The sequence below is a fragment of the Myotis yumanensis genome, unplaced genomic scaffold (assembly GCF_028538775.1).
Source record: "Myotis yumanensis isolate MYYU_CA2020_CCGP unplaced genomic scaffold, mMyoYum1.0.hap1 SCAF_3, whole genome shotgun sequence".
In the NCBI taxonomy this organism is placed as follows: Eukaryota; Metazoa; Chordata; class Mammalia; order Chiroptera; family Vespertilionidae; genus Myotis; species Myotis yumanensis.
The window spans coordinates 180,476,461-180,494,242 of record NW_027223754.1 but is presented as its reverse complement, the minus strand read 5'-3'; the positions used below and the strand labels follow the sequence as shown (position 1 = coordinate 180,494,242).

The window sequence follows — 17,782 nt, the reverse complement described above, 5'->3', positions numbered from 1 at the left end:
TCAAAATCATTTCTAGTTCTAGACCTGAAGAAGTACACATGGAGCAGAGGCACTACACTGGTAAACTGAGGAAATAATGGTTAGTCTTGATTAGAGGAAGGCAAACAAGCTCATTCCTTGCTCATTCCTTTACTCATTTACGTTCACATCCATGGCTACTTTTGTGCTATAATGGACGAGTTGAGTAGTTGTGATGGAAACTAGATGGCCCACAAAGCCTAAACTATTTACTCTCTGGCCCTTTGAAGAAAATGTTTGCTGACACTTGGCCTTGATTATCAAAAGAAAGGAGTCATTAGTGATGCTACTGGGAACTATTTCACACCCCACACTAGAAGTTTCACACAAGAATAAACAATGATAACTTCCCCAGCAAAGTATCCCCAAATAGGGAGTCAGTTGGTACCTCAGTTCCAATGAGTGTAGGACGGATATATAGACTAGCAGATGTTGAATATGGAACCCATTCTTGATCCAATTTCACAAGCTGTAGAATACACTCCATAAGCTCTTCTTTGTCAAATCCCTAAAGAAATGAAAAACATGATGAATAATGGAATTTTCTTCATTTTTAGCAATATAATAGAATCCTCAAGAAAGCTTTAGACTGTTAAAAAGGTAATAAAACCCAATAAAAAATTTTTCAGTGGTATTTCCTCCCCAATTATGATAGGGCAATGGACTGTCCATATGGAGAAAATATAAAATTGGATCCCTCTTACCACACCCCAAATATCAACTATAATCGGGTCATAAACTTAAATGTGTAAAACATAAAACTTTTATTTTTTTAAAAAATACAAAATTTGGTGTCACCTTAAGGTAGAAGAGAATTCCTAAATAAGACACATAAAGTATAAATCATAAAGAAAAATAATGAACAAAATTTGACTATTTAAAACATAAGGACTTCTATTCTTCAAAAGATGTAAGAAGCAGGAACTGGGTGAAGTTATTTGTAACATAACCAACAAATATCATACTGGAATATATTACAATATTCTGAAAATTAGTAAGAAAAATACAGATTACCCAGTAGGAAAATGGACAAAAGCTAAGATGCAGTTTATTTCTAAGGAGGAACAGATTCTCATATACTAAATGAGTGACAATCAATAATAATAAAAGGGTAATATGCTAATTAGACCAGACGTCCGTCCTTCTGGAACAAAGCCGGGGCCGGAGCAAAGCTGCCTGGGACCCGGGTGCCTGCTGGCAGCCGGGGGAAGAAAGGCCTACTCTTGCACGAATTTTTCATGCATTGGGCCTCTAGTTTGTAAAATAAGTAGTTTCTACTCACTTGGAAGGATAGAGAAACATACTTTCAGAAATGTGGTAGGTTATCCAAGGTAGAAATAAGTCAGAAATATGTATCTGAATAGAGCTCATAACATCAGGATTTGGCTATTTAAATACTAATTTTTAACAGCAGTCACAGTATAATATTACAGAAATTGGGATTGCCAATCATATGGGACATAAAACCCCCCTGTAACACCTGCTTGGGTCTCTGGTACTGCTGTCTAGACATAATGTTTAGTGGAAAGGGGACCTGACTAGGACTTTAAAAACGTGCACCCACTTTCTTACCCTTCATGCTGTGTGACTTTAGGCAAGTCGTTTAACCTCTCTAGGCTTGAGTGTTCCTCTCTGTACGAAGGTGCTACTAAAATTTACAATACATACACCTTCTTGACAGTGGCTTACTGTTATGATTAACCAGATGAAGTATATAAAACACATAACAGTTTGTAGCATAGTTGCTATCCAATAAATATTACTGCCCTTTCCTTCTGTCCCCATTTTAATGTTTTCCCCAGTGATCTGTCTGTAATGGTAGATGAATGAAACTAGGACCAAGTCCAAAGAACTTACCTTAATTTCCCTTCTGCTATAATATTATGGCCTTACAAGGAGGAAGCATGGGTCACAAAAACAGAAAGAAGGAAGAGCCTAGCTCCGTGGTCGGCAAACCGTGGCTCGAGAGCCACATGCGGTCGGTTCTTTGGCCCCTTGAGTGTGGCTCTTCCACAAAATACCACGTGCGGGCGTACATACAGTGTGATTGAAATTTCATGGCCCATGCACAGAAGTCGGTTTTCGGCCTGGGCAAGTCTATTTTGAAGAAGTACTGTTGATATTTGGCTCTGTTGACTAATGAGTTTGCCGACCACTGGCCTAGCTAATAAGGAGTAGTTACTCGGGTTTAGCCATTCTGGGGTTCTTTTATGCACAGCTTGGGCTAGGTTTCTGGAGGCTAAGTCCTCAGAATATAGAAATGGCAGCTGGTCACATCTCAGGGAATGAAAGTAATCAACATCATTTCCACCTACATGTAAAGTTTAGCTTCTAAATCTAACCCACCTTATAATGAATTCTGCTCCATAACAAAGTCATAGCCAGGATCCAATGGCCATGAAAAACCATTTTGATATCATGGTGCATCTTTTTAAAACAAAACTTGGGGTAAAATATCCAAATAATGACTTAAATAACTGTATACTTGCTAGTGTCTAAAGCAATTAGGCAAAATAGCCCCAAATACCTGTGTGGCACACCATGTTTTCCTTTTTCAATGTTATAATTTCATACAGACTTTAAATTTTATTTACTTTTGTTTGAGGCATGTTTTTATTCCTTATCCTTTTATGTCCCACATACACATTAATCCCCCACAGACACTCTAAGAAATAGACTGAGGAATTGCCAAATGGTATTGGTTGCTTCCTTATATTTTTACCTCATTAATTACAAAGTAAATCAGATATAACTTCAGTGTTCATATGGTTTGTACTGAATATATAAGTATTCCGAAGTTATTTCTTTGGTGGTAAACTTACGTCAAGAAAAACACAAGCCGAAACCGGTTTGGCTCAGTGGATAGAGCGTAGACTTGTGGACTGAAAGGTCCCAGGTTCGATTCCGGTCAAGGGCATGTACCTGGGTTGCGGGCACATCCCTAGTAGGGGGTGTGCAGGAGGCAGCTGATCGATGTTTCTAACTCTCTATGTCTCTCCCTTCCTCTCTGTAAAAAATAAATAAAATATATTTTCCAAAAAAAAAGAAAAACACGAAAGAAATCCCTAAATTTACCTACCGGCAAAGTTGCCCTCAGAGCAGATCGGTGCATTCTATCCATGTTGAGGTTTGGCCGGAAGAGTCGAATTTTATTATCTACATCTCGAAATGCCTTCATTCCTTCAAATAACTGAAGATGAAAGAGAGATAAGTCTTAGAGGTTAAGTAAATGAAAACAATACCTGTGTTCAAAGGAATGATTTGTCTGTGGGTGCTCATCTCCTTCATCCTGTAAAGCTGTTGACCTTGACCTCACCCAGAGATCCCTAAATCTAGAAATGCAAACAATTGACAGATTGGTAACAGTAATCACAATAGAAAGAAGTCATTTTATTACCAATATCTGGTGGGGATGCAATCATAATGTGCTTAGATAGAGCCATATTGCCGATATATTTATGAGGATTAAACGAAAACCATCCCCAACCGCACAACATAGACCAACTGCCTAGACAACAGAGGCAGAAGCTCAAAATACCCAGGTATCTTTTCATTGAATCTGGCTCATTCAGACTCTGGATAGTAGATAATCTAGATATGACCAGAGCCAGTTAAGTTCCAAGAACCATAAAAACCAAGCAGGTCAAGACCATACTATGTCGGGGCTATGTCACCTTTCTAAACGTGCTGCCCCAGACAAATCACTACGCAGAGATGTGAAAAGACTGAGAAGCAGGTATGTACTGGCAAATACAAAAGAAAGGGGAAAATCAGTCATGTTAGTGGAAAATTTTAACACAGATTCTCTAGGTAACCAGCAGAAAAACAGGCTAAACTCAATAAAGGTATGAAAGACTTGAAAAAGAACAACAAATTAACCCACCAGACAAAGCCCAGCCCACACCACCTGCATAATGCATGGTGTTTTCACATGTTCTCCACCAGAAGATAAGCCAAAAATCAATACGAGAAATATAACTAGAAAATGTCCATAGTTTGGAAAAGAAGAAGCCCATTACAAAATAAAGCATGAGTCAAAGAAGAAAAATAGTGGAAATGAGAAAATACATTAAACTGAATGGTAATGAAAAGTAGGGCTATTAAGAGGCTCCTAGCCTTAAAGCTTCCATGAGAAAAGAGAAGTATAAATCATGTAGCACAATTAAAAAGCACAAAATTCAATGTTGCCAGGGCAAATATAGGAGTAATTTATTAAATATAATCAGAGTAAAGTTTCAGTGAAAAGATAAGGCTATCAAATTGGACTCACTAAAAAACAACTGAAACAAAAAGATCTAGAAAGCAATATATTATACAAATACTTTCTAAAATAGAGCTAGCAGGTGCAAGTAGTAGATAAATAAGCCTTAGATATTTAATGTACAGCATAGTGATCATAAGTAATATTGTACTATAAACTGCAAAAGGCTAAAAAACTTTGTCTTAACTATTCCCACCACAACAAAGAAATGATAATTATGTGACATGATAGAGATATTAGCTAAGGCTACAGTGGCAATCATACTGCAATATACACAATGCACACCTTAAGCTTATAGAATGTTATATGTCAATTATATATTTTTTTAAAAACTGATGGGTTATATTACTAAATAAAATGAAATAGGTAACATAGATTTTATTTACTTCACAATTCTTAGTGCATTTGATATAGGTTCAATTAGATGCAAAGCTTATATAATAATATTGAGTAAAATAGATGCAAAATATACAAAAGGATAACACAGTATGACTAATTGGGATTTATCCCAGGAAGAGAGATTGGAAAATCAATTAATGAGATTATATTAAGTGTATGTGGGAACCAAGGGGAAAAAATATATGGTCTTCTCATTGGATGTGGTGAATGGATCTGATAAAATCGAACATTCATTTATGACTTTTTAAGGTTTCCCAGATAATTAAGAAAGATAAAAGAGAGCTTTCTTACATGACAAAGGATGTCTAAAACAAACTTGCAGAAAACATTATATTTAATGGTAAAACTTAAAGCTTGCCTTTTTGGATTGGGAACATCATAAATTGTCTGCTGTGACTACTTAAGTTCAATATTCTACAGCCAGTAATAATAAAATAAAATGCATTTCATTTAAAGAAAGAAAAAATAAAAATGTCATAGAGCATGAAATATAGAAAAGATTAAATATCTAGAGAACCCAGAAAAACTGACACAACCTCTTGAAATCATTTGCTTAGGCAAAGTAGCCAGATACAAAATTATACTTCTATGGAACAGCAACATAAAAACTATTTATGATAAAATTAAAAATAAAAGCTATTTATGGTAAAATTAAAAGGAATACTAAGGTGGGAAAATCTAACAAAAGAAGTGAAAGGTCCATAAGGAAAATACAAAACTTTCCTAAGTCATTAAAGAGCTAGCTAAATGTAGAAAGCAATCTCATGCTCATAGATGGAAAGACTTAATATGATATGATGCCAATTCTTCCCAAATTAACTTATATATTGAGTGCAACCCAAATGAAAATCATGTCAGGGCATTTTATTTTCTCTTTACAAACTGAATTATGAAAGTTGACTGACTTGATAAACTGCATCTAACAGTTATATGGAAAAGCAACTGACCACAGAGATTGAGAGCACTACGAAGAGCAAAACAGAAAGACGTGTCCTGGCAGACATCAAGACTCATTGTAATGATTTGGAGATTAAGACCATGTGGTATTTGTGTAGGTAGACAAGTAACACACTGAAACAGAACAGAGACCCAGATGGACAAGACAATGGGACAAACTGGAGATACAGGAGCAGACCTATGAATATACAACAGAGGTGCTATGACATATCAGAGGGAAAAGGACAGTCTTTTTAAATAGTGCTGGGACAACTGGGTTATCTGTAGAAAAAAAAAAGAAGAAGAAGAAAAGGGGGGAAAAAACAGAACTACTTCATCTACAAACCAATCTAGGATTAAAGACCTAACTGTGAAAGACAAAAACCAATAATATACCAGTAGGAGGATATCTTCATAATCTAGGGGTAGAAGAAGAATCTTTAAACAAGATACAAAAGTATCAAATATGAAGCAAAGATTGATAAATTCAATTTTTAAAAAACAATGTATTTCTCATCATCAAAATATTATATACAGATGCAAGAAAACAGTGTCCTTGCCCTTTCTGTCTGTCTGATTGTGGCAGACAAGACTGAATGGGGGAATACAGGAGAGAAAAAAAATTATATAGAGTAAAAAGAGTGAAGATATTTAAAACACATGTAACTGACAAAGAACCCATATCCAAAATACTTCTACAAGTCAAAAAAAAAGACAACACAATAGAAAAAGTGAATAAAAGATTCAAACAAGCAGGCCCCTCAAATAAGAAGATATCCAATGGGCCATTAAACATATGAAAAAGTGTGCATAAATTAATATCACAATAAGATGCCATTATACTAAATTGGTTAAGCTTTTAAAATCTGACTTTACTGAGACATAAAAAGTTTGTAAAACAATAGAAACATTTATTCATGGCTAGTGGGTATAAAAATGGTCAAAACCACTATGGAAAATAATTTCCTTAACCCTATAAAATGGAAGATATGTCCTATGACCAGTAGCACCATTCCTAAGTATATCCTTAAGGAGCATTTCTCAATTTTTTTTTTTTTTTTTTGGTGTCAGGATGCCTTAAAACTTATATTCTTAAAAGTTTTGAAGATTCAAAGAGCTTTTACTTATGATGTTTTTCTGTCAATATTTACCGTATTAGAAATCAGAAGTAAGAAATTTACTTATTTATAATTCTAAATCATGACATGTTAAAATATTTCAATAAAAAATACCCCAATTTTTCCAAAAGAATTAGTATGAAATGTGGTACTATTTTCAATTAATACAGATCTTTAATGTTTGGCTTAACAGAAGACAACTAGATTTTCATATCTGTTTCTGCATTCAATTTTTTTCAGGATGCTGTTTTAATTGAAGCACGTGCCCAAAAGAAAACCCGATCTCACACAGATATGTAGTTGAGACAGGGAGAGGTATTTCTGGTATCCTTTTTCAGAGAATTATGGATATTCTTCTCTGTTCTCATTCCTAAACTTGTCAAGGGATGGTTCCTTAAACGTTGTAATACAGAATCTGAAACCATATCAATGAAGTCTTCATAGTCTGATAATTTATTTTAAAAAATTGTCTACCAGACAGGGTTCAACTAGAGAAACAGAACCAGTAGGAAATATATGTAATATTAACAGACTTATTAGAAGAAACTGGCCAATGCAATTGGACTCACTGACTAGGTGAGTCCAAAATCTGTAGGGTAGGCAGCCAGAAAAAGAAGGTCACCAGGCAGGCTGCACCCTCAGGTGTGAGCTGCAGCTCATCCACGTGGGGCAGTCAGGAAGGGACACATGGGGCAGTCAGGAAGGGAGAGGCAGAGGAAAAGAGGGAACACGCAGGTCTAGCTAATGTGTGGGGTCTCTGACCTCATGAAATCCTAAGGTCAGGCTCACCCAGAATTCTCTCCCTTCCGATTTACTTTAAATCAAACAATTAAGCCACATCTGAAAAATTCCTTCACAACAGCACCTACACTAGTGTTTGATGGGAGGTGTGTGTATGCAATAAAACAACCACTGCTTCCCTCAGCACACAAGAGAATGTCTTATAGTCCATTCTAACCAAAAGGAAGCTAAAAATGGAATTCTAGGGACTGTAGTTCAGACTAGCCAAACTGACATATCAAAAGCCATTATGTGTTAACTATCATTGCAGTAATTATATTGCAATTAATAGGTGTATCAAATCATTACATTGTGTATCTTAAATATGGTCCTATGTCAATTATATCTCAACAAAGCTGGAAACAAAAGTTAAAAAAAAGCCATCAGAGCCTATCTTGCACTTTGAATCTTTACTTGTGCAAAAACATGTCATGTCATGCGATGGCCATTTAGAAAATGTTGGTTCAATGAGTTATGCAGATCTTCCCAAAGCTAACATCTCTTTCATGTATTTTTTAAAACCTATTAACGTCACCACTAATATCACCAGAAAATTACAGAGTGTATCAAAAGTAGGTGTCGAGCTGTTCATGTGGAAAATACAATATACGATACAACAAAATACAAAACAATGAAAATACAGTAATTAATAAATAATCATACAAGAATAAATTCTGTGCTTCATATATTCACAGCTGTAAACCTACCTTTGCCCACCCTGGATTTAACAGCAGAAAGGGTTAAGTTCGCAGTGGTAAATCCAAGTTTTCTGAAATTCTAATTTCTACTGGAGGGCTAAAATGCTAGCATTGGCACCAAATAGAGTCCTTTGTTTCACTTGAAGTCACAGGCTCACTTTGTTCATTTTTTAAGAAAACACACACAATGTAATCCCATTTTTTAAAAAAGTTCATGCAAGGTTAATAGAAAAGTGAGGATAATCATTGCCAGAGACACAGGATTTGTGATGTGAAGGGGACACTGGAAGGCCTCTGGGGTGCTTAAGTGGTCTCTTTCTTTACCTAGATGAGCATTCATTTATAAATATTCATTAAATAGTATATATATATTGATCATTTTTTCACATTATATTTAATTTCACTAAATATTTATTTCAACCAGAAAAAGAAGTGCCAGTTATCATTTCATTTTATTTTAGCCATATCCCCTACTCATAGTTTACATTTCTCTCCTTCTCTATTTGAAACTTTCACTTATTTATCAATCAAAAATTTGCAGTATTAAAAAAAAAACTACATGTAGTTGTGAATCTCAAAGTAAAATGGATTCTAAAATCAATAGGGCTGATGAGTGGAAGAGAAAGATGGCCAAGAAAAATCACTCTTATATTTACATGTGTATTAAAAAATACAATAATTATTGAACTTAAAAAAATCATGTTGGCACATGATAACATAAGTGTGTCAGTATAAGAGAAAATGTTTCACCTAACATTTGGGAAGGAAACCTTTGAAATAAAGTATCTGCCTAACTTTCTCAGTGGGTGTTTAAAAAAAGAAAAGAATTCTGAGGGCAAGATCATGGCTAGTTTGTTTACCACCCTATCCCGAGCACTTTGCACAGTCCCAAGCACATAGTAGGCACTCAACATCCATCGAATGAGTGAACAGGAAATGAAACAAATATGCCTTGTGAGAAAATTCAGGGACCCTGAGGTTCTCCGCACATGGCCATCACACTTCCTAAATTCCTATGATACTCCCCTAGCATCTCTCCTGTTAACTAAGTGCCAAACTGATGAAGAGGTAACCAAGCACATCGCTTTATCTCCCCATTTATCACTGATACATGTTACAGACTGTAATTTCCAAAAATAGCCACACAATCTTTCCAGTCCCTCATGATCTTCTAGAACTTTGACATTCCTCATCGGGAGGTGAAGGGTATATATGGTATAGTATATTCCCTCCTGTTGAATTTGGGCAGGCCTTTGTGATCACCATGACAACAGAGTAAGGCAGAAGTAATGCTGTGATTTTGATTCTAGGTCATAAAAAGCACAGAGCTTCTATCAGGGCTCAGTTGCTTGTGACAAAAAAGCTTTGGAGCTCAAGTCACAGAGGACAAAGTCTAGCTACTCTCAGAACACCATAATGGGCGCACCATGTGGACAAAGAGTGATGCCAAGAAAGCCCCAGCATTTCAGCCACAACCTCTTGGAGTTTCATCGGACATATGTGTCAGGAAGCTTGAGCCAACTCCAATCCCAGCCACTATCTGACAGCAACTACATAAGAGACAACAAACCAAGAACTACCAGCCATCCTGGTCAACCCCCAGAATCATGCAAGATATAAAATGATAGTGGCTGTTCCAAGCTATTAATTTTGTTATGTCGCAATAGATAACTAATGTGAAACACAGTCCAGTTCTTAATGCAAAACAACCCCTGTGTTTATATTATTCATGGAAGACTAATAATACAAATTTCATTTCTTATTTAACAAAGGATAAAAGCAATTAAAGGTTTTTTGAAAAACTATCCTGGTCACAAAAATCTACATTGGCAAAACTAATCGACTCATTTAAATAGATGTCCAGTGAGTTTTAGAAACCAATAGCCATCAAAATATTTTTTAACTTTCAAAATGACCTTAATCCTTTCTTGTTTACTTCCCACAAGCCAATGATTCACAAAATGTGGTTCCGAGAGTATTAAGATGACATGGGAACTTAGAAATCAGAGCCTCAGAAGGTGGAGGCAGGTGATTCTAATGAAAGCTATGTGAGAATTACTGCCAGATTCCTTCTTTCAAGTTCATAAGCATTTTATTTCATTTGTTTTTTCACTGTACAAAGTGACATAGGCAAGAGCAGCTACCATTCTTATTTTATAATTAAAGAAACTGAGGATTGGACTAAATAATGTAAGAACTCATCGAAGTTGGTACAGTTAAAACACAAAGATGGGAATGGAAGCTTAGACTTCCAAATTCAACATTTAGTGGATACATTGGGGCAGCTAATATGTTTCTGATGATTTGAATTTATAATTTTGAACAAGTTAACTGGACAGGCCTTTTTGTAATTTAATATATATGTTTGGGGAAACCATCACAGGGATTATGAGCTTGCCATTTGAACCCTGACTCCTCCCTAAATGCTACACAATTTTGAACGAGAAATTTAACTTTTCTGAAGCTGCTTCTATAATAGGTGATAATAATTTTTCAAGGGATAGTAATAATAGCTAATAACAAGGCTCTCATTATGCATCAGGTATGCCTCTATATGCTTAAATGAATCACCTTACCTTCTTCTTATAACATTATGAGGTAGGTATTATCATCACTTCAATTTCATCATTAAATATTGGAAGCATACAGTCATTAAATAAGTTTCCCAAGTACCCTTTAGAGCAACAGAGACAGAATTTGAGCCCAGAAAGTTGGAATACAGAAATATATGCTTTCTCACTTAAAAATAATAACATGAGATGACCCATTATAAAGTACCCAGTGCAGGTCACACTGCAGGAATTCAATTTAAAAAATTCATTATTGTTATGAATATTTAATATTACCATCTTTTAGTCCCTTAATAGGTAGACTATTGCTTATTTTAAGCATCCCAATATTCTAAGTATGTCTAACACATTACAAGTAAGTAAAATAAAATCAGGGTCAAGGGAATGGGGAGTGTATTGTGTATCTGGCTAAGTGTGAATCCTATGAAGGACCAGAGAAAGCATCGCTAAATATTTAATGCTTATAATTATTCCACTCATGCCTGAAGGATGACCTTTAATTACATGTCCCTCAACATGCATAACTACACATTGCTGGTCATAAAAACATGCACTTAGCATTAAAATCTAACCAAATTATTGTACCCAATGGCCTCTTCTCAACCATTAGAAGATCTGAGAAGACAGGTGACTTTATAAAATATTAAAAGTAAATTCTTTTTTATTGCAAAGTTTCTTACCATCTTTCTTATTTGCTCTAAATGACTTTTATTGATGTTATAGAAAACTCAAGAATATCTAAAAAATTAGTTAAGACTTACCTTCAATGAGACTGTCTATAGGAAAAGTTTCAAAGACATTTATGACTCCCTTTAGTAAATATGACCAAGTCCATGCTTCCCAAAAGCTATTTTAGCAGAGGGAGCTACTTGGTGCCCCTAGTGAAGAGCAAGCATGTTACCACCCTCCACTGCAGTGTACTTACCTCCACTGCATAGTGCAGAGCCGACGAGGCAGGGTGCAACGACAGGTTTTGAAAAGGCTTGATGTGTGGTTTCTCCCATCCAAACTCGGAGGACCACTCGATTGTCAACATGTGGTCCGTGAAAACGGTTCCAAAAACCACAGTATTTGGGTCAGGTTTCTCCTTTAAAATGGTGGCTGGTGTGATTATTAGATCTTTAGCCTAGGGGGAAAAAAAATCAGCCCCATTAGAGAAAAGTAAGTCACCATCTACTGGCTACAAATAAATAGAGTAAAAAAACAACATAAAATTTAAGTCATTAGCCACTGAAAATTGAAATCGCTTGACTCTTTTTTTTCTATCCCCCAAATTTATTTATCTTATAATTGGAACTGTGTACCTTTTGATCACCTTCACCCATTTCCCCTACCCACACTTGATTTTTTATTTTATTTTTTATTGATTTGAGAGAGAGAGAGAGAAATATGTTGTTCCACTTGTATATGCATTGATTGCCTGATTCTTATATGTGCCCTGACTGGGGACCAAACCCAAAACCTTGGTATATTGGGATGATGCTTTAACTAACTGAGCTACCCGGCCACAGACCCCACTTTTATTTTATTTTATTATTTTATTTTATTTTATTTTATTTTATTTTATTTTATTTTATTTTCTTATATGTATGTATTTAATCCTAAAAAAGGCAGACTGCCACATATAGTGCCTCATATGTGTTTTTATTTTTTAAAATGTGTTTCCTATTTATTTCAGAGAGGAAGAGAGAGGGATAGAAATATCAATGATGAGAGATAATCATTAATCAGCCATCTCCTGCATTCCCCCAATGGGAATCAAGCCAGCATGTGCCCTGACTAGGAATCCAACCATTACTTCCTGGTTCATAGGTCGACACTCAACCACTGAGCCACACCAGCTGGGTGTAGCATCTCACTTGGATGTGTCTGAAGTCTTGGAAGCTTGACTACCCTATATTCTCCTACAGATGGACCTTAAGAGCTTGTTTGGAGGTTCTAGCAGAGGAGCACAGCTACTGTGTACTCTTGATTAAAGACCAGTCCTCTCCTCTGGGGAAAAGGTCGTCCTCTTGATTAAACGTGCAACTTCGGGAGGAAAGCACCTGGATTGCACCTGGATCAGTGAGGGAGGGAGGAAGGGGACACCTGCCTTGCCAGCCAGATCAGCTGAATCAACCCCGGTGGTCAAAGAGGTGACAGATGTTGCAGCCAGATCGCCCTCACATCCCCCACTTGACTTTTAAATGTTGGCAACTGACTCAGAAATTTAACAGTACGTGAGTCAAACAAATGATGCCGGCATTCAGAATCGTGCCTGTTGTTTGAAATCTCAGCCATGTATACTGCCTAATAAGTATCTGAACCAAAATTCAGTGATATACAGAAACAGGGACAAAAATAGCAGATGGAGTAAAATGATGAAAAAGGAGAACAACATTGTTATAATCATAGGGCTCATGTTTAGCACTTGGCAAAGAAGAAAGGGAGGTCATCTCTAATAAATATAGCAACACCAGCAATAACTTGTTGTCATTAAGAAGTGAACATCTTGGTGATGGTTATAGTTCAACTCCCCCAAAGAAGCCTTAACCACCTCCCCGTCCCCCGCAACACCCACCCCAGAGAGAACTATAGAAGCAATGAGCAGAGCGAAGCAACTGTGTTCCTCTTTAAACACAGAGAAGTAGAAAATGAACACCAACATATTAATCCTCTGTTCCGTACTGAGGAAACAATGAACAAAGGAAGCTCTGACTAAGAGGAAGATAAATGAGAGTAATAGGAAATAATCTCACACATCAGTATTTCACCAACACACCACACAGCCAGCTTGTCCATTACAAATGACCAAACCCAAATACATGCAAGTCACAGGCAACACCATCAGTAACTTTTTCATAGCTATAGAATGCTGACAAAAACTACAGGTGACGGAAGGTTTTGACCAGTTATAAAACAATATTAACTAGGCACAGGTTCAACCTGTTAACAAGCTGTATGGAAGGTCAAACTCCACTTATTTAAACACAAAAAGTACTTATCCATCCCCCCACACCCCAAAATCAAATATAGGTCTTTACTTTATCTCATCAGCTCTTATCATTATTTTTAAATGATCTAATTACTTTTGATTAATTCACTGCCTTACAGCTGCCTTAATCATTTGGTTATATTATACATGATGACCAGTTTTATTTTTAGAATAATACTCCGGCTGAAATGCATTCTAAAACAAAAGCTCATTACAAATCTAAAATGGAACATAATATTTCTTCCAAAACTTGGTCTCTATTTCTAACATTCATATTACTTTCTACTTCTTTCCTTCTTACCCCTTAATGTGCTGAATAAGGGCAATGCATGTTTATTATTTTACTTAAAAACTTGACTGCAAAGAGGGAAGAAAATGAAAAGTATAAAATCCCCAACTACTTTCCGGGCCACCGCATTCCCACTCCCCAGAGATGACCTTCACTAACAAATTCCTTTGTGTATTTTTCTGTATTTTCTGTGCATCGTGTTACTTCCAAGGTCATTTGTCATTCTCATATTCTCACAACCCTTGGTTTCCCACATCAGTCACTGAACCGAGACACTTGTCCTTTCACGTATTTCGTTAGTAGGTCTGATTCCTCAGTTGCTACTACCCCCTCAGTAGCAAATACTCTGTATCTTTTTCCTGTTCAATGTCCAAGAACAGTTACATGGCTACAGATTCATGTCCAAACAATTTAGCCCAACTCCCTTTTTCAAATCTACCTCTCACTAATTAATGTTCTGCACAAGTCTTTTACTTATCATTTATTAAAGCATCCAGCGGCACATAAATCAAAAACTAATAGGAGTTGGTTTTCTCACATAACAAGTCTGGAGGAGCCAGGCCTGGCAGTGTTCTGGAACCCTGCGGTTCTGTGATTTTTTCTTGGCTTCTCCTCAGGGTTAAAAAAGGCTGCTGCAGAGGTAGCTTCAGTTTTAATGATCTAACCAAAGTCTAGAGGAAGAATGGCGAGGACGATGGCAGACTTTTCTGTTCCCTTTAATCACAAAAGCAAAATTTTGCCAGAATATTTCTTACGCCTTATCGAATTGCAAAAGGTTTGGTTTGGCTTCATAAAAACCTTTTAATTGATAGGAACAATTGGAAAATGGGAGCCATGTTTCTTTCTTGTGTTGGCCTAACTCTCATTTAGCACAGTAACTATTATACATATCACTTATGTCTGATTAATTCAGTTCTGAACTTCACAGAACTTGAATTGATCTTCATGGTTTGGATACTGACAAGAGACTGGTACAGTTTTGCTCTCTTTTAAATGTACTTACCATAGTTCATAAAAGACCTTCTGTTGTTGCAAACCCTTAAAGAATCAATGCCCATTATATAATTTTTACTTTTCTAAAAACTCTTCTTTTTCAATATATTTTTATTGATTTTAGAGAGGAAGGGAGAGAGAGAGAGAGAGAAACATCAATGATGAGAGAGAATCATTGATTGGCTGCTCCTGCATGCCCCCCCCCCCCCCCCCCCGTCCCCGGGGATCTACCCCAAGGCCTGGGCATGTGTCCTGACTGGGAATTGAACCATTACCTCCTGGTTCCTAGGTTGATGCTCAACCACTGAGCCACACCCATTTGGGCTGAAGACTCTTAAAATACCTCTGGACCACCCATGATGAGCCATTGGCCCAGATAGATCTACTTAGTTAATGACAAAACAGAGGTACTGAATAAGGTGTTTTTATGCTCAACTTAGTGCTCTTATAGTAAGAACTTGCTAATCCTAGTTAAGTTTCTGGAAATTGAATATAAAAAATATATATTACTAGGTAAACCACTACATTCTTTTGTAAGACATGCAATTTCTCATGATGTGAGTAGGAGCCCTCTAACTTTCTGCATAAGGATTGCCCTCCATGCAGTTTTTCAAAGTAATGCACTATTTGGTGACTTTAGAGTTTCATCAACCATTCCAATTGTCTTTTATTTGGGAAAATTCATGCAATTCTGGAAACTAAGAATAACAGTTGTTAACTTGAGTTAAAAAAGAAATTACCCAAGAATACTAAATTTAAAAAATTAGATGATACAGTTGAATGAAGTTGAAAAGTACACAATATTAACTAAAGGTGTGTGATAGGTTTTGAGTAGGTATGAAATGAAGTTCTAAGGTACAAAAATCACTGACATGAAAGAAACAAATTTCATAAACAATTTTTACCTGTGTTCTTTAAAAACCAATTTCTTTTTCTACATTTCCTTTCTGAAGATGGATAAACATTAACTATTTGTAAAATGCTACTTTCTCCTGCATAATTCATCTGTCTGTTTCCAATGCCCCATGACTCTTGATGACTTCAAGTCAGGAAGTTTCATACCAGATACTTGTGGAAAAATTTGGAAGGCCACCATGACTGGATTGTGACATGACAAGAAATACTGGCAAAAACAGAGCATATTAAAAAAACAACAATTTTTTAACTCAAAACATGTGCTTGGGTAATCCTTTCCTCTGAAATGCGGAAGCCCACAGGAGGCTAGTGCAATTTGGCTGAGAACTCTGAGGACTGTATTAGCCAGCACTCTTCTGCTTCTGCTCGCCACTTACTACTGCAGCTGCAAGTCTCTGCATTGGCCACAACACTTCAACTATCAAAGACTATCTCCGCATTACAACTGTAGCAGAAATTGCATAATTGTGTTCTATAATAAGTGCAATTTTTTTCTATTGGGAAAGTGTTAGGTGTTCTGTTCATTATCTTTCAGAGACACTCAAAAGCCAATAAGGAGGTATGCAGAGGAGAATTACAGATTTGGAGTGTCACACTCTGGGATCTGTAGAGCAGAGGAGTGGGAAGAAAAAGACAGCTGGCCTTTTGGAAACAAAGAAGACTCCGGGGTCCGCAAAAAGATGCCTTGGATGCCCCGATCATAAGGCATCTCATAGCTGGACCCTGCTGGAAACCTGCATTCTCACTGTAAAATGGCCACTTCAAAATGGGGGAGAGGATGCAATATGAAAACTATCCACAAGAGACCCAATGGCAACTTAAAAGTCATAAATGGGGTTAATCGAGAAAGAGAGCCCTAGCCAGTTTGGCTTAGTGAATAGAGCATTGGGCCACGAACTGAAGGGCCCTGGGTTCGAGTCTGATTAAGGGCATGTACCTCTGTTGCAGGCTCGATCTGCAGACCTGGTAGGGGGCACGTGGGGGAGGCAACCAATCTATGTGTCTCTCACACTGATGTTTCTCTCTCTCTCTCTCTCTCCTCTCTCCTCTCTCCTCTCTCCCTTCTACTCTCTCTATAAATCAATGTAAAAATATCCTTGGATGATATTTTTTTTAAAAGAGATTTAAAAATAGGTCAAAAGCAAAGATGTTCCTATAAACTCCATCATTTCCTCCCCCAAGTTATCAATTTCATTTACAAGCACCATTAGAACACATGTTTTGATAGGTAAATACATGAATGTAGAATGTCAATATGCACCCTCCCCCCCAACTAAAATCGAATACATGGAAGTCTAAATTAACAAATAAAGACATAATTTACTTTGTGAATTCTTTACTTTGCAAAAAAATATATATATATATATTCTATGTTTAAAGTTTAAAGAGTATGTTCCACCTCCCAGGAGCATGCTCATGCCTTTCCCTTCCCTCTCTCCTTCCCCCACAGGCAGGCATCTCCTAGACCAGGGGTGGGCAAACTTTTTGACTCGAGGGCCACAATGGGTTCTTAAACTGGACCGGAGGGCCGGAACAAAAGCATGGATGGAGTGTTTGTGTGAACTAATATAAATTCAAAGTAAACATCATTACATAAAAGGGTACGGTCTTTTTTTTTTTTTTAATTTTATTCATTTCAAACGGGCCGGATCCAGCCTGCGGGTCGTAGTTTGCCCACGGCTGTCCTAGACACTAAGGGTCCTAGGAGACTAGCAACCAGGAGTGTCATGGGCAGTGGCAGCAAGTCCTGGGCTAACCCCCTAAGCTTGTCTCCAAGGCCCATTTTCCACTTTTCTGTGACTTCTCAGTGAGCCAAAGCAGTCTCACCAAG

The 17,782-nt window shown here is 36.8% G+C and overlaps 1 protein-coding gene across 4 annotated transcripts in view; it reads right to left on the bottom strand.

The window, feature by feature from the left end:
- Positions 1 to 17,782, bottom strand: part of BCAT1 (branched chain amino acid transaminase 1) — an 88,805-nt gene that overhangs the window by 35,697 nt on the left and 35,326 nt on the right. For all 4 annotated transcript variants that reach the window (XM_070410546.1, XM_070410548.1, XM_070410545.1 and 1 more), the window contains 3 exons: positions 11,706 to 11,906; positions 3,098 to 3,208; positions 407 to 526 (listed from right to left, as the gene is read on the bottom strand). In XM_070410546.1, the coding sequence (XP_070266647.1) occupies positions 407 to 526; positions 3,098 to 3,208; positions 11,706 to 11,906 (432 nt within the window). The remainder of the gene's footprint in view (positions 1 to 406; positions 527 to 3,097; positions 3,209 to 11,705; positions 11,907 to 17,782) is intronic.